Raw genomic sequence first — 25,333 nt, forward strand, 5'->3', positions numbered from 1 at the left:
TTATCTAAATAAATTATTTTATTGAGGAAGATAAGTTACTCAGATGTTAACTGGTTGTAAACAAAGGGAAGAAACACGGTAGAAGTCAGGTTTGCTGGTAGAGGAGGGATGGTACTAAAAGCTCTTCCCAACAGATATTCAGAATCCAGGGTTTTCATATTTCTCCATGGTCCAATTTCTCATGGGTCACTTTCCATTCAAAGGATTCTGGAAATCAAATAAGATAGGATTCTTTCAGCTATCAACCAAGAGTCTTCTCTCAGCCAAGGTATTCAATGGAAATATAATTTATTTTTCAGATTCCTCTGGAGGATTAACAAGTCTCTTTCGCATCGCTTCCCCAAGCTCCCTGCTCTTGGTCCTCTTTTCCATGTACTAGAAAATAAAAGGAAGAAGGGGGAGAGAAGAAACAGCAGATTACATCACCATTTACAGTTAAATAGTTAGAAATATTTGCAAAATAAAAATGTTTTTACTGACAAAATTCTTGTTTACCTTTTATGTCACTGACTCTGAGATCTGAAACAGTGACCTTTGAGGACATCTAGTACAATTTCACTCAATACAGTATAGTACCTACATCCTAATAGGCCCAAAAATATTTGCTGCATCAATTTCCTCCCAAAATATGAATTCAGTAAGTATTTAAGATGGATGAGTTCTGTCCCTGTCCTCTAGAGGCTCATAGTGTAGCAAGTCCTCTACCTTCTGCTGAACACTTCTAGTTAGAAGGGGCTCACTACCTGCAGGTAACCTGTTTAACTGTTGGACAGTTCTACTTGTTCCAAAGTTTTAATGTTGGACCAAAAAGTGTCTCCCTGTAAACTCTCCTACTGCCTTCTATTTCTTCTTGCCTGCTATAATTTTCAAACATCCAATTACAGATAACCACTCATTACCTCTTCTTCAGGCTGAACATTGCTGGTTTCTATATTCCACAGAACATGGCTTCTGTCTTCTAATATCTTACCTACAAAATGACTTTTATTTCATAAAGCATTTTAACATTCATGGCCTTGATTTAAAAACAAAATCACAACCATGATTGAATATATTGTTCTAGTCATAGTGATAGACATGGACTACAGTGGGCGTAGATCTTACGACTTCATCACATTATATTCCTATGGAAATTATCAAAAGAGTAACTGGCTCTTAGCAACCGTATTATCCTATTAACTCATATGGAAACATATAGTCAGCTATTCTTCCTAGGACTTTTTCATTATAAACAGTCATCAAAGCTCATTCTTTTCAAATCCTGTTTCTATAATCAGTTGCATCTACATGTAGTTTTCACCCAGGAGATTTTCAGCCTAGTATTCTGATCTAGCCAGCAGGTTACAAATAACAGGAAACATAGAGCCTGGCATGTAAAAAGCACTTAGATTTTCTCAAATGGTTACCTTAGATTTAAAGCAGAGAAACTCAACTATTAGTGTTTCTATATGTATATATTCACATGTTTATAATATATAGACCAATGCAAATATATTTTAAAGGTGAATGAATATTTTTCCCCTGAAGAGAGGGGCAAAACAGTAAAAGTAAATCCAAACTGAAAAAACTGAGTATATGTGAACAGTTGAACATCAAAATCTTTTAGGAGCCATAGACATGGAAAGACAGGCCACAGAAATGAATGCTTAGTGACAGAGAGCTAACCAGGGACATGGCTAGAACCCCTTCTAGCACCCCTTGAGAAAGTAGTGTGGAGATTTGTGACTTTGAGTTACTTAACTTTATTCCTGTTCCAATAACCTCACATGTAAGTCAGGGCTAGACAATCTTTAAGAAGTTTTCTAGGTTAAAGGTTTTAACTGAAGGACTCTAACATAACTTCTGAAATGGTAATTTTCAAACTTTTTTTTCCTTCCTCATCAAAAAGCTACTGCAAATTATAGACGAAGTACCGGGTCCCTTCAAAGTCATTCCTTTTCTGTGTCATACGTTAAGTTTCCTCATAAAAGTATTGGGGAGAAAAAAACAAAAACACTACTCTAGAACATGGAGTACCTGGAAAATGACAATGCACTTTGTACTTTGGTTATTTGCCCAAGTCCCACTGGTTCTAAAACCAGGTTCAGGATATGACAATATTCCCAAACAAGTCAAATTAGCTCCCCATGGCTTGTACAAAGCATAACTATAAAGAAATTCAAAATGTTAAAGCTGGAAAGAGCCTAAGTCCAGCCTCCTCAATTTATATATGGAAATTGAGGCCCAGAGAGTTTTAGTTACCTGCTAATCAGCAAATATCTGATTGACATAAGTTTTTCTGCTGACCAGACATTCAGTTTCCCAAACCTTAAAATTCATCCAGATGAGTAATGGTGACTATAATACGGAAGTTGTTATCATCATCTGTGTGCATGGCAAAAAAAGAGAAATGTTCTAACACTGTAACCAAAAGAGGCTTTCATTTCTCCTCTTGGTTTTAGAAGGGAGATCATACATGCGAATTTTCTCTGTGATATTAAAATCTGGAGAAAAATTCAATAATGGCAGAAGTATGTAATATTCAAAAATGTTCTGTTTCATTGTGCAACCATTTCCATCCTTTAACAATATTCTTACCTCTTTTTTCAAGCATTTTCTCATCTTCCGATCAAGATCGTTGCAATGACCAAAAAATTTCAGAAAACTGTGCTAGAAGGAAGAAAGGGAGTAAAATATTTCATCCCATAATATGTCAAGGTCTCTGGCATGTAAAATTTAAATACTCATAAAGAAATGAGTTTACACTGTCACTCTGTTAATAAGCAAGTAACAGTTGAATCATATGTATAAAATACAGTTGACCCTTGAACAACATGAATTTAAACTCCCTGGTCCACTGACACGTGGATTTTTTCCTACAGATATACTGGAACATTTTTTGAAGATTTGCAACAATATGAAAAAACTTGCAGACAAATCACATAGCCTAGAAATATTAAAAAATATATTAATAAAAAAGTTAGGTATGGCATGAATGCATAAAATATGTGATAGTAGTCTATTTTATCATTTACTACTATAAAATATGTATGAATCTATTGTAAAAAGTTAAAATTTATCAAAACAAATGCACACACTTACAGACCACATATGGCACCATTAGAAGTCGAGAGAAATGTAAACAAACATAAAGATGCTGTATTAAATCATAATTGCATAAAATTAACTGTAGTACATACTGTACTACTGTAATAATTTCATAGCTACCTCCTGTTGCTATTGTGGTGAGCTCAGGAGTTCTGAGTATCCACTTAGAATGCCACATGACGCCAATCATCCTGTGAGCAGTTCATGTTTCGTGTAAACCTTGAGTAACACCATGGGACCCACACAAAGTGCCACTAGTGATGCTGGAAGTACTCCCAAGAAGCAGAGAACAGTCATGACATTACAAGAAAAAGTTGAATTGCTTGATAGGCACTGTAGATTGAGGTCTGTAGCTACAGTTGCCTGTCATTTCAGACAGATGATTCACCTTATATACAGATGACATAAACTTACAATATTGATAAACACAGTACAGTATTGTAAATGTATTTTTTCTTCCTTATGATTTTCTTTTCTCTAGCTTACTTTATTATAAGAATATATTATACATACAAAATATTGTAAGAATACATATACATACAAAATATGTCAACAGTCTCTTTATGCAATTGGTAAGGCTTCCGGTCAACAGTAGGCTTTTAATAGTTACCTTTTGGAGGAGTCAAAAGTTATACATGGGCCAGGCGTGGTGGCTCACGCCTATAATCCTAGCACTCTGGGAGGCCAAGGTGGGTGGATTGCTCGAGGTCAGGAGTTTGAAACCAGCCTGAGCAAGAGCGAGACCCTGTCTCTACTATAAATAAAAAGAAATTAATTGGCCAACTAATATATATAGAAAAAATTAGCCGGGCATGATGGCGCATGCCTGTAGTCCCAGCTACTCGGGAGGCTGAGGCAGTAGGATTGCTTGAGCCCAGGAGATTGAGGTTGCTGTGAGCTAGGCTCACACCACGGCACTCCCTCTAGCCTAGGCAACAAAGTGAGACTCTGTCTATAAATAAATAAATAAACAAACAAATAAATAAATTTATACATGGACTTTTTACTGCACAAGGTGATTAGTTGTTCCCCTTACCCCCAAGTTGTTCAAGGGTCAACTGTATACAAATAAACAGGCTTATCCTGGTCCTTCATACAGAGGAATAAATGTTCTACAAATAGAAACAAAGATAACAAAGACCTCTTCCTTGGTAAAAGGGAAGCCTGCTAACCCACCAGAACCTCACAAAGACAATGTAAAAGTTTTATCATCTAATAACCCTTTCTTTACAGGGCACATTAAAATCACAGCACAATCCATTCTCTAACACAGGAAGTGGTGTCAAGCTGCAGTGTGGCCATACTGACACGAGTAACTTACTTCACTAGCAAACACTCTGTCCCATAAAAGAGCTATTTAGTAAACACTTGGTGCCAGAGCCATTTTCTCATTTGCCTTCATTCAAAATGTCACCAAAATACACCAAATACATGGCACTGTATTAGATGCCCTATATAGGCCATATAAATAAGCCACTCATTTACAATATAGGAAATTTATGTCTGAAGTTCAAAGTCTGTTTTGCTTGAAAAACAAAACAAAATATCCTAGTTGTTTCAAGTCCCACATCTATTATCATGGCAAAAGGTATAAATGCTCTAAAGCAGGTTAAGATGAAGCCTGAAGTTAAGAACCCAAATTTTAGTAGGGCTATAATTAGCGTATTTGCACTTCATGATTTTCAAGGGTGGGTCAGATAGTGTGGTGATCTGCTATAATGACATGCCATAAATGCTGAACTTACAGTTGTAATAAAAAGCACATCTTTTCCTTTTCTTTCTAATTAAGGCTTTCATGGAAACCAGACAACACATAATTAGTAAGCTATGTTTCATGCTGTTTCTTTTTTTCCTCCTTCACTGCCACTTTAAATGTACTTTTCAAGTCCACACTGAATTGAGTAAGTGGTCAGTTTTTCTGGCAAGCATTTAAGATAGACTAGAATCTCCTATTTGTTACCTAAACAACCTTTTCCAAATAAATATTTCCTGTGGGTTTTTCCTAACCTACTTCCTTGACAACAAATAAAGAGGGACAAGGCATTTTCACCCCTTCTATGTAGTCACGCAGAAATAACAGAGAAGACTAGACTTTCCAAACGTAAGACAGTGTTTTCATAGCTTAGTTTAAATTTATTCACATCATCCCATATACATACATCTTCATTTTAAAAATCAACTGCAGGCTGGTCCGAAGGTATTGAGTTATCTCACGTGACTGTTCACAGTCAGTTACAGATTGAACTCCTTGTTCTACTACTTTCCCCCCTCCTCACTACTGCACTTGACTAGTCTTAAAAAAAAAAAAAAAAAAAATTAGGGCCGGGCGCTGTGGCTCACGCCTGTAATCCTAGCTCTTGGGAGGCCGAGGCGGGCGGATTGCTCAAGGTCAGGAGTTCAAAACCAGCCTGAGCAAGAGCGAGACCCCGTCTCTACTATAAATAGAAAGAAATTAATTGGCCAACTGATATATATATAAAAAATTAGCCGGGCATGGTGGCGCATGCCTGTAGTCCCAGCTACCCGGGAGGCTGAGGCAGAAGGATCACTCGAGCCCAGGAGTTTGAGGTTGCTGTGAGCTAGGCTGACGCCACGGCACTCACTCTAGCCTGGGCAACAAAGCGAGACTCTGTCTCAAAAAAAAAAAAAAAAAAAAAAAAAAAAAAATCAGCTGCAAAAACTAATTTAAGTTTCTTTTCACCTCAACATTAACTAAGCCCAAATGAGAATTATACTCTTGTGACATTATGTGCAAAATATTACACTCAAATGCCCCAGTGAAACTGGGGTACAAGAAATGCCTATATACTGCAATTCTTTTGTACATACACAGCGAAAGTCTCCAGTGCCTGATGTCTATTTCTTGGGAACTGAACCAACTAAGTAATTGAATAAGTGAATCAATCAATAGATATCTGAGACCCTTTTACATGGAGAGCAAGGCTCCAGTCCCTAGGAATGCAGCAGTGAGCAAGGTAGGTCTGGGCCCTACTCTCAAAGCACCTAGTCAGAGGGAAGGAGACAAATAAGCAGTGGTTTTCAAAGTGCAGTCCTAGGACACCCAAGGGTTCCCAAGACCTTTTCAGGAACAGACGCACAAGGTCAAAACTATTTCCCTAATAATACAAAGACCTTATTTGTTTTGTTCACATTTATCCTCTTACAAGGGCACAATGGAATCTTCTGAGGGCTATAGGACAGATTGAATATAAAAGCAGATGTGAGAATCCAGCTATATTCTCATATATCTTCAGACATAAAAGTGCAAGAACTGTCACGAAGTAGGAAATGTATTATGTATGATGCTACTGAAGTACAGAGTGACTGTACCAAGAGAATCTAGGCCAGGTTATAAGAAAAGGGAGAGGAAATGACCAATTAAGAACAAAATCGGCAGGATGTAAAAACCTGGTTTTGCAAACAGTAAGTAGAGATAGTGAGAAATACTCTATTTAAGTTAAGCAAAGGAAAAAATCAAATATAAAGGCTTAGAAGAGAAAAATAACATTCTCCAGTATAACTGCAAAAAAGGGCATGCAGGAGTGAGGGATAGGGAGTTGTGGGAGAGAGGTAAAGCCTGAGAGCTACTGAGGGACTGGTTTCATGAAGCCTTGAAATATAAGGCAGAAATTTAGATTTCATCCTATAGATAAAGGGAGCCATATATGGGGAACAAGGACTAAATCTGTTTTTGAAAGATCACTCTAGATGCAGTATGGAAAATGGATCTGGACAGGGAAGAGGACAAAACAGGAGACCAGACAGAAGTCATTTACAGGTGGCCCCAACAACACTGGCATGGACTATGTTAGCTGCACTGGCAAATGAGAACGAGTCCAGAGATACTTGGCAGAGAGAATGGGCAGCACTTGGTGAGTGTTCACATGTGAGGCAGACAGAAGAATTAAAGACGACACTGCTTTCTGGCTTGGACAAATAATGTCATTCACCAAGACAGAATGAAGAGGTCTTAAAAAGAGGAAAGATGGCCCGGCGTGGTGGCTCACGCCTGTAATCCTAACACTTTGGGAGGCCGAGGCGGGCGGATTGCTCAAGGTCAGGAGTTTGAAACCAGCCTGAGCGAGACCCCGTCTCTACCAAAAATAGAAATAAATTAATTGACCAACTAAAAATATATATACAAAAAATTAGCCGAGCATGGTGGCGCATGCCTGTAGTCCCAGCTACTCGGGAGGCTGAGGCAGTAGGATCGCTGAGCCCAGGAGATTGAGGTTGCTATGAGCCAGGCTGACGCCATGGCACTCACTCTAGCCTGGGCAACAAAGCGAGACTCTGTCTCAAAAAAAAAAAAAAAAAAAAAAAAAAAAGAGGTAAGATGAATTTGTGTCTGGACCTATTGAGTTTATCTGTGGAATCATTAAGTTCACCACATAGTTGAGAGAAACATACCTGCAACTCAGAAGAAACGGAAACCAGAGATAGAGATTTGAGAGTTACTGAAACCATGGGAGTGAATGAACGTTTCCAGGAAGAGGTAGCCTGAAAAACAGGTAGGTGTAAGGCAGAGAGAGGAGAGTCAGCTGAAGAAATCAAGTGGCCAAAGAAACATAAGGGAAGCCAGGAAAGAGAAAAGTATGGTAGAAGTCTATGGAAGAGTGTCGAGAAGGAAGCAAGTTTTTGGACCCTAGGGGAGGGTAGAAACAAAACTGAAAAATGGAGAAAGCAATATTTTTTCAATAGTTTGCTCTAAAAGGGAAGCTAATATAGGGAACCAGAAGGCTGAGATTATAAGAAGGAATTTTATATATTCATTTGCTCAGGATGGAGAAGATGTAGGCATTTTAAAATGCTAGTAAGAAGACAAAAAGAGGAAAAATATGAAGATAAAAAAATGCTGGATAAACCCAATTGTCAATGACTTTATCTCTGGATAGAGGAATAAAAGGCAATCTGTGTTTGCTTTACACTTTCCTAGATTTTTTACACTATCTACAGTGACATGGATTATTTACCTATTACTTTTATAAATCAGGAAAAAAAATACATAAGGACTTCCAAGTAGCTTTGAGGAAAACAGCTATTCTAAATTCTATATTCTAACTGTAGACAGAAAGAATATCTGAGTCTTGCTGACAAATGTAGGCAAAATAGGCCTGTAGATCAGAAGCAGCCCCTAGATACTACTGACGGCCATGGAAATGACATTTGGCTGCAAAAACCCCAGAACTATAAAACATGGAAAGAATGATAAAAGCACAGCAAGTTAGGGCTATTTGGAGATAAAACAGTCCTGTCCTTCAAGAGAGTTGACGAGTACTGCTACATGCCAGCACAGAAAGGGCACTTAGAATGATAGACTAAACAACAAAAAGATTATAATACAGAATTACACAAATTCAAGGCTAGAAGACACCTTAGGTAATTTAATGCATTCATTTTATCAATTAAACACAGTAATGCTGTGTATTTCTCAATGTATCGCATCAAGAGACACATGGCAATTTGTCCCATTACTGGTGATGTCAACTTTGATCACCTAGATAAGGAGTGGTCTGCCAAGTTTCTCCACTGTGAAGTTATTAGCTTTGCCTCTATAATTATTATGTGCAGATACTTTGAGACCATATAACTATCCTGTTATTCCTCAAACTTTTCACCCATTAGTATTAGGACCTATCAACGATTCTTGACTAATCAATTTTTACTACAATGGTTACCATACAGTGATTTTGTAATTCTAGCAGTCCCTTTATATTTTATTAGCTGGCATTCTACTATAAGGAAAGCTTTTCCTTTTCACCCATATATTTATGAGTATGGACTCACAGATTCTTATTTAACTGATTATGTATTTTCATTATTTTGATACTCTGTCCCATTTTTGGTCAGTGGGAGTTCAAGCTGTGCCCTGTCCTTTTGACAGTCCCCATCATTCTTTGATAAATGTCTTACTTCCTGGTATGAGACACTTCAGGTTCTTGTTCTTCCCCAGCCCTAGACCTAGAAGTAGCCATTTCTCCAAGGATCCCTGTTTGTTTCCTGGAGAATGGTAGTTAGAAAACAAACCTGAGCACTAGGTATGTTCATTGCTACAGGGAAAGATATACTTTTTTTCCATAAAAAAATATATACATACATACATACACACACACAGACATATATTTATCTTCTTCACCTAATATATATAAAAAAAACATGAGTTCACACTGACATCTCCAATTTCAATCCAACACCAGAGAATTCATCCTAGCCTTTCCTCTTCCACATTTGTAGCAGTAAGAAACTTGTCTCTTCTTATCTAAAATATTTTACTTATTTGCTTAACCCTGGAATACACAGAAGCCAGTTTCAGAATTGCTATCCATGCCATTGCAAAACCCAAACTCTACTAAAGACAGCTCTTTTTGTCTTTAGCCTATGTTCAAATTATTAGAGTTAGTTCATTTTTACCTTTAGTGTAATTAGATGGATCATTTGAAATAAAGTTAAGTTCATTTGGTTTTGCTTGTATTCTATTTCTATCGTATTCTATTGCTCAAAAAGCAAGAACTATACAAAAATATAATTGAAAAAGTGTCATTCCTTCAATCCTTTCTACCCTGCTCCTACTCATCCCAGAAGGTAATGAATCTCATTAGTTTCAGGTTATCTAATTTTTTTTAATACAAATGATGAGATACAAGTATATTTTGCTTATCTCTTCCTCCATTTTTATAAAAACTCTAGGGTACTAAAACACTCTTGCACTTGGATTTTTTTCACTAAATATATCCTAGAAGTCATTACAAGTCAGTTCATAGAAATTTTCCTTTCTTTTTTTAAACAGCTATACATAGAAGCCAATTGAAAGACTCCCCAGTGGCCACAGCTAGAACAATTTGAGCAAAAAATCAAGTATAATAGATTATAACCCAAATTATAAAATAAATATACATGATATTTATACATGATATGTATACATGATTTATAAATGAAATATACATGACATAAAATAAATATGCATGACTCCATACTGATATGAGTAAATAAATAGGAAAGAAGAGACAAGTCTCCAGAACAGAAGTCCAAAAAATTTACATAGATATTCCACCGTGTAGGAAAAACAGCATAACTTCCCAGTCCTTAAGTGACTTCCTTCCAAAGAGTTATGAAAAGGAAGGGAAAGAATTATTTTAAAGAAACCTGACAAATACTACTTTAGCCAGGTAATCAAGGTCAATAGTGATAAATTTTTTTTTTTTTTTTTTTTTTTGAGACAGAGTCTCGCTTTGTTGCCCAGGCTAGAGTGAGTGCCATGGTGTCAGCCTAGCTCACAGCAACCTCAAACTCCTGGGCTCGAGCGATCCTTCTGTCTCAGCCTCCCAAGTAGCTGGGACTACAGGCATGCACCACCATGCCCGGCTAATTTTTTATATATATATCAATCAGTTGGCCAATTAGTTTCTTTCTATTTATAGTAGAGACGGGGTCTCGCTGTTGCTCAGGCTGGTTTTGAACTCCTGACCTTGAGCAATCCGCCCGCCTCGGCCTCCCAGAGAGCTAGGATGACAGGCGTGAGCCACCGCGCCCGGCAATAGTGATAAATTATGCTATAGTATATAGCCTTCATGTGATGAAAATGATCCTTTACCTCTGTGGTCTCCCTCCCAAAAACACATTGTACCAATCTAACCATGAGAAAAGTATAAGATAAATTCAAAAAGAGAGGCATTCTACAAAATACCTGACCATTATCCCTCAAAACTGTCAAGGTCATCAAAAGCAAAGCATAAGGCTTATAATCCCAGCACTTTGGGAGACCAAGCCAGGACTGCTTGAGGCCAGGAGTTTGAAACCAACCAGGACAAGATAGTGAGACTACCATCTCTACAAAAAAAATCAAAATAAAAAAATTAGCTGAGTATGCTAGCACATGCCTGTAGTTCTTTCTACTTACTCAAGAGGATGAGGCAGAAGGATCCCGTAAGCCCAGGAATTTGAGGTTAAAGTAAGCTATAATTGTGCCACTGCACACCAGCCTGGGAGAGCAAGACTCTATCTCAAAAAAATAAAAATAAATAACAAAGAAAGAAATGATCACAGCCAACAGGTACCTAAATAGCCATGATACCTAAGAGTAATATGTATCCTGGATAGAACCCTGTAATAGAGAAAAGACAGTAAGTAAACACCTAACATGAATAAATCAGAATAAAGCATGGACATATCATATATCAATATCATATCATATATATAAATCAATATCGGTTTATCGGTTTATTAATTGTACATTGTTATTAACATCTTACACTGGTAAGGTACATTTAGTTTATTAATTGTACAACTGTACCAGTGTAAGATGTTAATAACAGGGGACACTAGGTATAGGGTATATGGGAACTCTGTACTATTAATACATTCACAATTTATCTATAAATCTATCTAAAGCTGTCCTTAAAAATGAAATCTATTTAAAAATAAAAATTAAAAAACAGATGTACAGTATTCCATCCTGTGGATGTCAACCACTCTATGTTGGGAAAGGTTGTTCCCACCATTTTACACTTGCAAACAATGCTGAAATTAGTAACTTTGTACATATGTTTTCATACCGTTGAAATTAGGACACAGGAAAAAAATGGTTATAAAATGTTTTCATACCGTTGAAATTATACTTTTAAGATAAACTCCTAGAAATGGGAATGATGAGTCAAAACTCAAATACACTGCAGTTTTGCTAGACACTGTCAAACTCCTCTATAAAAGCTGTGCCAATTTGCAATCCCACCAAAAATAAGAGTATCCTTCTCCCACTACCTCCCCAACAGAATAAACTGTCATACTGTTTATTTTCTTTTTCCTATTTCTTTTGCAATGGACTGACTGATGGATGTCATACTGTTTAAATTTGCCTCCTGAGGAATGGTATCTCAGCATATTTAATTTGTGTTTCTCTAACTACTGAGTGAGGTTGAACATCTTTACATATATTTAAGGTCATCTTTCCTCTTTTTGTAAATTGTTCATGCTTTTGCTCATTTTTTGCTTTGATTTTTGGCCTCTTCTTCCTCTCAATTTTTAAGGGCCCTGCATTTATAATATCAGGGCTATTATCTCATTACCTGTGCCACGTGTTATCAATACTGTCTCCGGTTTTAAGAAGTGGCCTTTTGACTCTACATTTTTTGTAATGCAAATAATGCAAATTTACCAATCTTTGATTTTATTGCCTCTGGAATTTAGAGTCCTAGTTAAGCTGCCTTTCCCTACCTTCAGGTTATAAAGGAATTTACCCATGTTTTCTTAGTATCTGTATTACTTCATTATTGGCATATATGATCCATTACAAGTTGATTTATATGTTAAGTATTTTACTTTTTTCCAAATGGCTCTATTAATTGTCCCTGTGCCATTTATTTAAAAATCTAACCAAAAAACTTCTGTTTCTGTCCATGAAGGAATAACTGGTAAAAACTAGCCCTCCCAACAACTCGAAAACTAGATAAAATATATGGAACATTGGGACAGACATTGGGATAACAGACTGTGCAGGACTGTGATACCTGAGAAGGAAATAAAATAAGGTGAACCCTTAGAGGCAATTTCCAAACCACGTAGCAGGGAAAGAGAATTCAAGAAGAGAATAAAGGTCTCACTGAGCTCAGGCAACAGATATCAGAGTTCAGGGAGGTTGAGGCAGCTGGAATTTGTGAGGGAGAGATACACAGGAAAAAAAAAACCACTCCAGAAATCTACATGGGGTTCCCTTGAGTCACTGAGCATTCATCTGTACATGTGTTGGATGAAACTTCACAAGGCCACAGTAACTACAAAGAACTACAGCAGCTGTAAGCTGAAAAATGCAGAGAGCTAGACAGGGATGGCAGTCAATGAAGTTCTCACAGGCAAAAGTAGAGAGCTCAATGAACACTCAAGTCCATCAGTAGAGAGAATCAAGAAAAATCATGCTTGAGTAGCTGGGCTAAACTAACCCCAGAGTAAATGCTACTCCAGACATGCCCCAAAAGTACTTAAAAACATGCCTAAAGAAAAGGATCAAACATTTCCTGCCAACCGAAAAGAGAAAATCCAAGTGGTCAATAATATTCAGCCTCATATGAAAACTAGTAAACATATTTTTGTAGAAATTGACAAGCTGATTCTAAAATTAATATGGAAATGGAAAGAACCCAAAATAGCCAAAGCAACTTTGAAAAAGGACAGAGTTGGAGGATTTACATGATTTGATTTCGAGACTTACTGCAAGGCAACAGTAATCAAGACAGTGTGGTACTAGTGCTAAGAATAGAAATATAAATCAGTGGAACAGATTAGAGAGCCCAGAAATAGACCCACTGATATATGGTCAATTGATTTTTGACAAAGGGATCATGTAAATGAGTGGGAAAAGAATAGTTTCTTCAACAAATGGTGTTGAAACAACTGGATATCCACAGGCAAAGAAAATGAAGTTCAACTATACCTCATACCATACACAAAAATTAACTTGAAATAAATCATAGACGTAAATGTAAATGCTTAAACTAGAAAACTCTAGAAGGAAAAACAAAAGAATATACAGTGACCCTTAGGACACAGGAAAAAAATGATTATAAAAGAAAAAAATGAATTAGCCAGGCATTGTGGTGTGGCATGAGCCTATAGTCCTGGCTACTCAGGAGACTGAAGCAAGAAGATTGCCTGAGCCCAGGAGTTTGAGGTTGCAATGAGCTATAATGACACCAATGTACTCTACCCAGGGTGACAGAAAGAGACTGTCTCAGGTGGGGAAAAAAAAGATAAATAAGACTTGATCAAATATACAAGCTGCTCTTTGAAACACATCCTTAAGAAAATAAAAAGGAATGCCACAGACCAAAAAAAAAAAAAAAATTCATGGCCGGGCACGGTAGCTCACGCCTGTAATCCTAGCACTCTGGGAGGCCCAGGCGGGCAGATAGCTCGAAGTCAGGAGTTCGAAACCAGCCTGAGCAAGAGCGAGACCCCGTCTCTACTATAAATAGAAAGAAATTAATTGGCCAACTAATATATATAGAAAAAATTAGCAGGGCATGGTGGCGCATGCCTGTAGTCCCGGCTACACGGAAGCCTGAGGCAGAAGGATTGCTTGAGCCCAGGAGTTTGAGGTTGCTGTGAGCCAGGCTGATGACATGACACTTACTCTAGCCTGGGCAACAAAGCGAGACTCTGTCTCAAAAAAAAAAAAAAAATTCATAATATACCGTAATATATCAGACAAAAAATTTGTATGCCAAATGATAAACAGAATGCTTATGACTCAACCACAAGACAAACAACCCATTTTTAAATAGGGGCAAACGATTTTATATGAATGGCTAATAAGCACATGAAAACATGCTGAAAATCATTAGCCACCAGGGAAACACAATTAAAAACCAAAATGAGATACTGCTACATACCCATAAAACAGCTGAAGTTATAAAGATCAACAATATCAAGAGCTGGTGAGGAGAGGGAGCTGGTGAGGATAGGGAGCTGGAATAATACAGAATGGAAAACAGTTTGGCAGCTTCTTATAAAGTTAAACATATTCTGAACACATGACCTAGTCATTCTATTCGTAGGTATTTACCCAAGAGAAATAAAAAGATGTCCAAACAGGCCGGGCACGGTGGCTCACACCTGTAATCCGAGCACTCTGGGAGGCCGAGGCGGAAGGATTGCTCAAGGTCAGGAGTAAACCAGCCTGAGCAAGACCCCATCTCTACCAAAAATAGAAAGAAATTAATTGACCAACTAAAAATATATATAGAAAAAATTAGCCAGGCATGGTGGCGCATGCCTGTAGTCCCAGCTACTCGGGAGGCTGAGGCAGGAGGATTGCTTGAGCCCAGGAGTTTGAGGTTGCTGTGAGCTAGGCTGACACCACGGCACTCACTCTAGCCTAGGCAACAAAGTAAGACGCTGTCTCAAAAAAAAAAAAAAAAAAAAGATGTCCAAACAAAGATTTGTACATGAACGTTTCTAGCAGCTTTATCCAAAATAGCACAACTGCAAACAAACTAAATGTCCATCAATAGGCAGATAAACTGTGGCAGGTCCATATAATGACATACCACTCAGAAGTAAAAATGAATGAACTAAGGACACATGCAACAGCATGTATGAAGCTCAAAAACCTATGTGGAGCAAAATACAAGAATATTCAACGTAGAGTACATTTATAACAAATTCTAGAATAGCAAAACTAATCTATAGCAACGAAAAGTACTTCAGTGGTTACCTGGGCCAGAGGTGAGGGTTGAGGCTCAATACAAAGGAGCACATGGACCTTTTTGAGAGAAATGTTTTAGATCTTCAATGTGATGATGGTTATATGGGTGTTTATATTTGTCAAAACTCATCAAACTGTACACTTAAAATAGATGTATTTTATTACACATAAATTTACTTCAAAAAGGTTAATTTTTTGAAAAGTCCATCTTTTGCTCCAGTGTTTTGAGATGCCACTTTTATTATAAGAAATCCTTTTCAAAGGGAAAAAAAATAATGCTTAATTTTATTCCAATTTAAAGTAGTCATGGACCAAAAGACAATATGCAAAAATAACAAGTAACGAAGTTTAGTTAAAATCAAGGATTGAAAAACTCTGGCCCTTAACCTAACTTAGGAAATAAATATGAAGAGATAATACCCTTATTTATGTCTAGCATTATGAAAACACAACACACTTCTAAGGGCTGTACTGGCAAAATGCTCAATAACAGATTGACATGTTGTTCCACAAGTCCCTTTCTTTCCACTGTGCCTCTGTTGGCAGATCCTCTCCTTTACTGTTTCTGCCTATAACTGACAATATACAGAATTAAAATATGTGCATTAAGTCAATACAAATCAGTTCCTGTTCCTTAAAAAGTAAACATTTACATTTTTACTTTCAAAAAATCTAAAAGTTACATTTTACTAGCCTGGCTCATTTTTCAGTTGAGTCAGTAAGTGGGTGTATGAAAACTCCCAATTCTTGATCTAATATATGGTGAAAATACACAGCCTAAAGTATACTGTCATTGACAACATTCTTTGAACTGGTAAAAATATCTGACTGCACACATTACTAGTATTACTTACCACCTTACTTTTGGTCTTTAAATTTTACTCACTTAAGTGATACTATTATTTTAATTTGATATATCTACAGTTAATGAATATCTCGAGAAAAATAACTAATGCATCATGAAAAATTATCAAAAAACCACAAATGCTTCTCATAACAAATGTCATGCATCAAATATATTTTAAAAAGCTAAATATTCAACAGTTATAAAAATATCAGCTTGATTTAACGCATTCCAAATATGGGCTCTTTTTCTATTTGGGTTTCAACCATGGAATGTTACTTCCATTCCACTAAAACTTAAGTAAATATATCAGATTAGGCCAATCATAAATCAAATCTAGTTAACATCTAACTACATAAAATGTTTCTATTACCATTAAACACAGAATGGTAGCCATCAAAAAGCAGATGATCACAGAATAATTTCACTATGATCAGAAGAGTCAGAGCTGAATATAATTGTTCTAGTTTAAAAACATGGATTCCAACTATCGCATACCATTTCAGAAATTCCCTAACAAACTACCACGCTTGATTTTTACTAATCATAAAAGCAGATGTTTCTGAAATATCACCCACATCAATTGCTAATCTTTACTAAGCTTAGACCCATTACTAAAACAGCATCATTCCCTTCCACTAATGGAGATATAGTAACATTTTACATCAGGGTGTTATACCTAAGTTTCATTTTGGCTTTAGTAGTCATTTTTCTGAACTCTTACATTTTTGTGACATTCCTTAAGCAAGTTAATCAAGATGTTGCATTCTTCAGTGTGCAAGTGTGGAGATAAATCAGGATGCATCTTTGGAAGGTGATGGATCACAGCAGTGCAACCTGTGGATACAAGAGTGTCTTGAATATACATGACTATATGTGTTAAGACCATCTAAAAGCATTTTCGGTAAGAACCCTAAGTGACCTTTATCAGAAAATAATGTTAACCATTAACCAGTTGTGTGACCTTAGGCCAAGTACTAAACTTGAGCCTCAGCTTCCTTATCCAATGGTTTAACATACACAGCAAGCTTTCAGTAGTGCCTAGAGAACCTCCAAGTTCAGAGGGACAAAAGCAGGAATCCTCAAGAGACCCAAATAAGTGCTCAAGCAGAAACAGCTTGCCTATATATTAATAAGCCTGACTTCACATATTTTCCCCACAATCCAAAAATTGATTACAACTCATTTCGGTCAGATGAAATTCTACCAATTAAGAGACTTGGTTTATTAGTCCTTTTAAAATGTATGTACCTCTGAGACAGTTAAAGGGCCATTAGTCAGTCCCACATTAGTGTGAATTAATATAGATTGCTCTCTTCATAACATCTGGCTGGAAAAACCTAACTGAACAATGACGTGAAACAAGAAGCAGACTGTGGAAAAAAAATTTCAAATTTAGCATCCATAAAACTAATACATCCATAAAACTAATTATTTTTTATACATTTATTTTTATACATCCATAAAACTAATTATTACAATGAAAACATGAAGCTAGAATCCCTGAAATTAAGTTAAATTGGTTCATTCACAAAGTAGGAAATTAGCAGCCAAGGTCAAAGGAAAAACATTATTTTGAGGTGTTTGCTATAGTTATTTAGTGCTATTCATCTATCCTTTTTTTTAAAAAAACCAATTCTAACTCAGAAATGATTACCAAAAGAATCAATTAATTGCTTTAATCTTTTAAAAGTTCCAAAAATGAAAATACAGGAACCACCTCACACCCATTAGGACGGCTACTATAAAAACAAAACAAAACAAACAAACAAAAAAAACGGGAATGTATGATGGGTTTGATTTTTATATCAAATCATCAGGCATGGAGAAATATCTTTTAGAAGTGTTAAAATAAATGTTCCTACTGTATAGTTAAAAAAACAAAAACAAACAAACAAACAAAAAACAGAAAACAAGTGTTGAAGAGAGCATATAGGAGAAATTGGAGCCCTTGTGCACTGTTGGAGGAAAGTAAATCGAGACAGCCGCTATGGAAAATGGTATAGCGTTTCTTCAAAAAATTAAAAATACAATTACCATATGACACAGCAATTCCACTTCTGGTTATGTATCCAAAAGAACTGAAAGCAGAGTCTTGAAGAGGTATTTGTACACCCACGTGCATAACATATTATTTACAACAGCTAAAACATGGTAACAACCCACATGTCCAACATTAAAACAGCTTGGTACTGGCACAAGAACAGGGACACTGACCAGTGGAACAGAACAGAGAACCCAGACATAAAACCATCCTCGCCGGGCGCGGTGGCTCACGCCTGTAATCCTAGCACTTTGGGAGGCCGAGGCGGGCGGATAGCTCAAGGTCAGGAGTTCAAAACCAGCCTGAGCGAGACCCCGTCTCTACCAAAAAACAGAAAGAAATTAATTGACCAACTAAAAATATATATACAAAAAAAAATTAGCCGGGCATGGTGGCACATGCCTGTAGTCCCAGCTACTCGGGAGGCTGAGGCAGTAGGATCGCTGAGCCCAGGAGATTGAGGTTGCTATGAGCCAGGCTGACGCCACGGCACTCACTCTAGCCTGGGCAACAAAGCGAGACTCTGTCTCAAAAAAAAAATAAATAAATAAAACCATCCTCATATAGCCAACTAATCTTCGACAAAGCAGATAAAAACATACACCGGGGAAAAGAATCCTTATTCGAGAAATGGTGCTGGGAAAACTGGATAGCCATATGTAGAAGACTGAAACAAGAACCACACCTTTCACCTCTCACAAAAATCAACTCACGCTGGGTAACAGACTTGAACCTTAGATGGATGGATAGGCACAATGTGGTATACACATACAATGAAATATTATTCAGCCTTAAAAAGGCAGGAAATTCTAACATATGCTACAACATGGATGAACTATGAGGGCATGCTGAGTGAAATAAGTCACAAAAAGACTAATTACTGTACAATTCCACTTATATGAGGTACTTAGAAGAGTCAAAATTACAGAGACAGAAAGTATTAATGGAATGGTATAATATTTGCCTTGAGGAAGGGTTAGAATAGGGAAAAGTGTTATGGAGGTGGATGGTGGTGATGTTTGCACAACATAATATTCATTCACTCACTCACTCATTCATTCATTTGTCGTGCTGTGGCTCATGCCTGTAATCCTAGCAGTTTAGGAGGCCGAGGTGGGAGGATTACTTGAGGCCAGGAGTTTAAGACCAGCCTGGACAACATAGTGAGACCCTGTCTCTAAAAGAAATGTTTTTAAATTAGCCACTTGAAGTGCCATGTGCCTGTAGTTACAGCTTCTAAGGAGGCTGAGGTAGGAGGATCTCTTGAGCCCAGGAGTTCAAGGTTATAGTGAGCTATGATCAGGCCACCATACTGCAGCCTGGATGACAGGGCGAGACTCTGTAGGGTGGCGGGGGAGAGGAGACAATCAATCAATTTTATTTGCTTTTTGGGATTTTTTATTTTCTTTTCAAAGAATTTTAAAACAGACTCAAGTCCTCGCTACAGCAATCAGACAAGAGAGAGGAATTAAGGGCATCCAAATGGGAGCAGAAGAGATCAAACTCTCACTCTTCGCTGATGACATGATATTATACCTAGAAAACCCCAAGGATTCAACCAAGAGACTCCCTGATCTGATAAATGAATTTGGTAAAGTCTCAGGATACAAAAACTATACACAGAAATCAGAGGCATTCATATACGCCAATAACAGTACAAGTGATAACCAAATCAAAGACTCAATTCTCTTCAAAATAGCAACAAAGAAAATAAAGTACCTTGGAATTATTTAAGGAGGTAAAAGACCTCTACATGGAGAACTATGAAACACTGAAGAAGGAAATAGCAGAGGACGTAAACAGATGGAAGAATATACTATGCGCATGGGTCGGCAAAATCAACATTGTTAAAATGTCTATACTACCTAAAGTGACCTACAAAGTCAACGCAATCCCTATCAAAATACCATCATCATTTTTCACAGAAATAGAAAAATAATTTTATACTTTGTATGGAACCAGAGAAGACCCCATATAGCAAAATCAATCCTAATCAATAAAAACAAAATAGGAGGTATCAATTTACCAGACTTCAAACTATACAACAAGGCTATAGTCATTATAACAGCTTGGGACTGGCACAAGAACAGGGACACTGACCAGTGGAACAGAACAGAGAACCCAGACATAAAACCATCCTCATATAGCCAACTAATCTTCGACAAAGCAGATAAAAACATATACCGGGGAAAAGAATCCTTATTCAAGAAATGGTGCTGGGAAAACTGGATAGCCATATGTAGAAGACTGAAACAAGACCCACACCTTTCACCTCTCACAAAAATCAACTCACGCTGGGTAACAGACTTGAACCTTAGGTGTGAAACTATTAGAATTCTAGAGGAAAATGTTGGAAATACTCTTCTAGACATTGGCCTAAGCAAAGAATTTATGAAGAAGACCCCAAAGGCAATCACAACAGCAACAAAAATAAACAAATGGGACCTGATCAAATTAAAAAGCTTCTGCACAGCCAAAGAAACCGTGAAGAGAGCAAACAGACAACCCACAGAATAGGAGAAAATTTTTGCAAGCTACACATCTGATAAAGGGCTGATAACTAGAACCTATTTAGAACTCAGGAAAATCAGCAAGAAAAAATCAAATAACCCTATCAAAAAATGGGCAAAGGACATGAACAGAAACTTCTCAAAGAAGACAGAATAATGGCCAACAAACATATAAAAATATGTTAAACATCTCTAATCATCAGGAAAATGCAAATCAAAACTAAAGTGGACATATAGGAGCAACATTTATCCGGTGTCGGGAGGGTGGGAGGGGGGAGGAATGGATGGGTATATACAACCACAACGAGTAAGATATGCAACATTTGGGGGATGGACATGCTTGAAGATCTTACTCCAGGGGGGAGGGGGGCATGGGCAATATATGTAACCTTAACACTTGTACCCCATTAATACACTAAAATAAAAAATAAAAAAAATACAGGGAAAAGTTTGAATCACTATTTTACCAAAAAATATATAGGAATGGGTTAATTATGCATATGAAAAGATGCTCCTCATCATTAGTCTTTAGGAAAATAAATTAAAACCTTGAGATACCACGACACCCACCAGAACAGCTATGATCAAAAAGTCAGACAATACGAAGACATTAGTTAGGATGTGGAGAAACTAGACCTCATGCATTGCTATCGGGAATGTAAGTGTACTGACACCTTAGGAAACAATTTAGCAGTTTCTTAATAAGCTGAAAACAAACTCAACACGACCTAGTTGCACTCCAAGAGAAATGAAAACGCATTATCTACACAAAGACATGTATATGAATGGTCATATGAGCACTATTCACAATAGCCAATACTGGAAATCACCCAAATGGCAGATGAGAGATAAATGGATACACAAAATGGGTGCATATATACAATGGAATACCATTTAGCAATTAAAAGGAATGAACTACTGATGCACTCTCCCACACGGATAAACCTCAAAAACCCTACACTAAATGAAAAAAGCCTGATGCAAAAGACTACATATTATACACAATGTCTAGAAAAGGCAAATTTATAGAAACAAAAAGATCATTGGTTGCCTAGGACTGAAAGGTGAGGACAGTGATTAATTTGCAAATGGACAAAAAATAACTTTTTGGGGTGACAAAAATGTTCTAAAACTGAATTGTGGTAATGGCTGCACAACTCTATACATTTACTAAATTATTCAATTTACTTACAATAAGTGAATTTTATAGTATGTAAATTATACCTCAATAAAGCTGTTAAAAAATAAAAATTTAAAAGTCTGAACAAATATTATAATTCCTGAGGATTAGAGTATAGCTATTATTTCAGATTGCAACTTGTAAAAATGCCAGTAGATCACTGTTCCATTCATTAACTACTAAAAACACACACAAAAAAACATACCACAGCTCAAGATCACAAATCAGGCTGTTGCACCCAGCTAAGTAGTTACTTGAAATGGAAAATGAAAATGCAGCCAAGGCCGGGCACAGTGGCTCACGCCTGTAATCCTAGCACTCTGGGAGGCCAAGGCGGGAGGATTGCTCGAGGTCATGAGCTCAAAACCAGCCTGAGCAATAGTGAGACCCCATCTCTACTATAAACAGAAAAAAATTAATTGGCCAACTAATATATATAGAAAAAATTAGCCAGGCATGGTGGAGCATGCCTGCAGTCCCAGCTCCTCGAGAGGCTGAGGCAGCAGGATTGCTTGAGCCCAGGAGTTTGAGGTTGCTGTGAGCTAGGCTGACGCCATGGCACTCACTCTAGCTTGGGCAACAAAGCGAAACTGTCTCAAAAAAATAAACAAACAAATAAATAAATATAGTATTATCTTGTATTATTGGAAATACAAGATCTATCTAGATTAAAAGAACAGCATTGAACATGTCACTGGTCAGCTATTCACAAGTTATGTCACTTCAGTTACTGAGACCTAAGTCTCTTCTTCTATAAAGTGGAATTAGCTCTTGAACCTATATCTTGGTGTTGTCATAGGTTTAAAATGACATATGTAGGAGTATCTGAAAAAGTAAACAGTGAGTGTGACATATGTAAAGTACTATTTGTAGATCTGAAATTCTCAGTCATATGCTAGGAAAGGCTGAACTGATTTACTCTGTGATGTGTCTGAGGACAGGACTGCAAATCAAAGGGTGGAACTGCAAAGACAGATGTTATCATCTTGGATGTCCAACAATGTAACAGGCTGTAGTGTGAAGATCTGAGTTATCTGCAGTTGTAACTTGTCCAAAAGAGATTGGCTACATCAATTAAAGATGTCATAGAGTATATTCTTACATTGCGTTCTTAACTTCTCAAATCTAGTTCATAATTTATTTTAAGCTATCCCCTGAAATAAAATGCACATGCAAAGGATAAACACTCACTGGTACTAAGAATACAGAAAATAATTTCAAAAGGGTAGTGCCAAGGTAATTATGAACATGAGCAGCACCACTGAAATAAAGTGAAAGGAACATAGACCTCTTGCCTCGGTGCTTCCATTGGGAGCAAGAAGAGGAGGCATAAATTCCATCAAACTGCTATTATTTAAACACAAAACTTCAGTCCCACCTTTACACCGGCATTTAGACAACACCGAAAAGGTATACTTGTCACAAGTACACCACCTCCATCCCCATGCCAGCCGCACCCACTTCCTTAAGTATGTACACAATAGCAAAACAATCCACTGAAACTCCTTAAAATGTTCAACTGTGAAAATGTGATGTTTTGATATCTGGTTAACGGGCCCCTAACAAAGCAATTTTAACTTTTCCTTGGGACTTGGCTGGGAGGGTAAAAGCAGCAGGGTACTCTCACTGAAAATAGAAAAATTATAGTCTTGTTTCATTCATTCCTTCACCTTAGTCTACTACTCAGAGGTAAAATTTCCCTAATGAATATTCTATGACAGACAGCAGATTTCAACCACCAGGTGGCACAATTTTAGAAAATAAATAAATCAAAATCAAGCAATATTAACCCTAGCCAAAAGAAAAGGGATAAGCATTCTAATAACACACTCCAGCAAATCTATAATCACGGGGAAGAACCTTATATTTTAATGCCACTTGGTTTTTCTTTAGAAAGATTTTGCTATTGTGTGCATGCACAGGAAGAAATTTACACTACAGTTATAATTTCTAATGTTGTCTTAAAATATACAAAAATAAAGCCAGAAGAGTCTGTTGTTCAGTCTGAAGAAGCCGTTCTCCAGGGGGGGGAATCCTGTAAATTAATACTTTATGCTTTCTAACACACATTTTTAAAAGACTACGTTTCAGAAAGCCCTGGTATTATTTAAATTAGTATTTTCCAACTTTTTCAAACTATGAACCATGTCATAGCGGAGGTAGTAGACACAGGAGACTGCCTACCCTACCCACTTCTACTTATCCCACCACAAAGTGACCAAATCTAAACAGCTGCTACTGATTAAGTGTTCTCGAGGAACCGGCTCACGTTGTTGCTTTCCTTGAACATTCATGATACTTCTTAGCACTCTGACAAGTCATGTGAATTTCAAAAACATAAATAAAAAATCAGTCCATAAACCTCAAAGAATGCACAGGCTACCGAATAAGTGAGTATTCTTGTAAATGCACATAGTAAATGCCCAATAAACGCTTGCTGAATGCTGAATTCACGATTATTCATGAGAATTTAGTTCAGATCTCGACACAGTAAAAAAAAAAAAAGGATGGAAAGAGGCTCATTTTAAATCAACTAAACAAGTGTAAAAGCTTGCACGTATGAGAGATACAAAAGGCATCACACACGATTCCTTTGCCATTGCAAGCTTCTATGCATTTAAAGTTTTAAACGAAGGTTTCCAAAACTTTGACTTATTTACGACTCCACACAAAACGCCTGCTGTGAAAACACAAGCGCCATCGTCTTTAAACCAAAGAAAAGAGATCCGAATGTCCACTTTCCTTGAAAAACGCACTGATGGAGATCTTAGAGGGCTCTCACATCCCAAGAGGGATGAGACAACTTTCACTGCAGCTGGGACGCGCGGCAACAGACCCCCACTTTCTGCACGCAAGTTCTCAACTCCCAGGTAAACAATAACGACAACGCACTTTACGGAGCGCTCGGCAACTCAAACACGGCGTGAAGGTAGGTTATACCCATTTTACAAGCTAGGAAGCCAAGGCTCGGAGAACCGAGGAGCCGCCCAAGGTCGCCAGGCTGGAGAGTGGCGGGCGGATTCCAACAGCGAGCGACGCCCACAGCCTGCTCTTAACCACCTGCGTGCCCCAACCAAACGCCAGAGGAAAGACCTCGGGACGCACCTGCAGCCGCACCTGCAAATCCCCCGGCGCAGCGGCCCGGCTGGGACCAGCGGGAGCGAGGACGCCGGGCCGCGACCTCCGAGGGCCGGCGGGCAGCCCCGGCAGCACGCGCGCCCTCAGGGGACCGAACCAGGGACAAGGGATCGCTCCTCAGAACAGCCCTGACTCCCGAGACTCACCCGACTCGCGGCCACACCGGGAGGGCTGAAGCGGTCCAGCGACGGACACTCCTGCGCTGAGAGCCGGCTGGTTGCGAGCCCGGAGCCCCGTGGCTGCGCAGGCGGCGGACGCCCCGGCGGCCTCCACAGCGGACACGGCGCGGCCCGCCCCGCCGCCCACAGCTGAGGCGCATGCGCCACCCGGCCCG

General features: G+C 37.9%; 1 protein-coding gene across 1 annotated transcript; it reads right to left on the minus strand.

Annotated features, from left to right (window-relative positions):
• On the minus strand, nt 1–25,303 carry CMC2 (C-X9-C motif containing 2). Its single transcript, XM_012746568.3, has 4 exons — nt 25,146–25,303; nt 16,852–16,964; nt 2,578–2,649; nt 1–375 (listed from the first exon to the last, which is right to left on the minus strand). Exons 2-4 carry the CDS (start codon nt 16,930–16,932, stop codon nt 289–291), a joined length of 240 nt encoding a protein of 79 aa, XP_012602022.1. The 5' UTR covers nt 16,933–16,964; nt 25,146–25,303; the 3' UTR covers nt 1–288.
• Nucleotides 25,304–25,333: the final 30 nt, after the last annotated feature.

The sequence above is a fragment of the Microcebus murinus genome, chromosome 20, assembly GCF_040939455.1.
Source record: "Microcebus murinus isolate Inina chromosome 20, M.murinus_Inina_mat1.0, whole genome shotgun sequence".
Lineage (NCBI taxonomy): Eukaryota > Metazoa > Chordata > Mammalia > Primates > Cheirogaleidae > Microcebus > Microcebus murinus.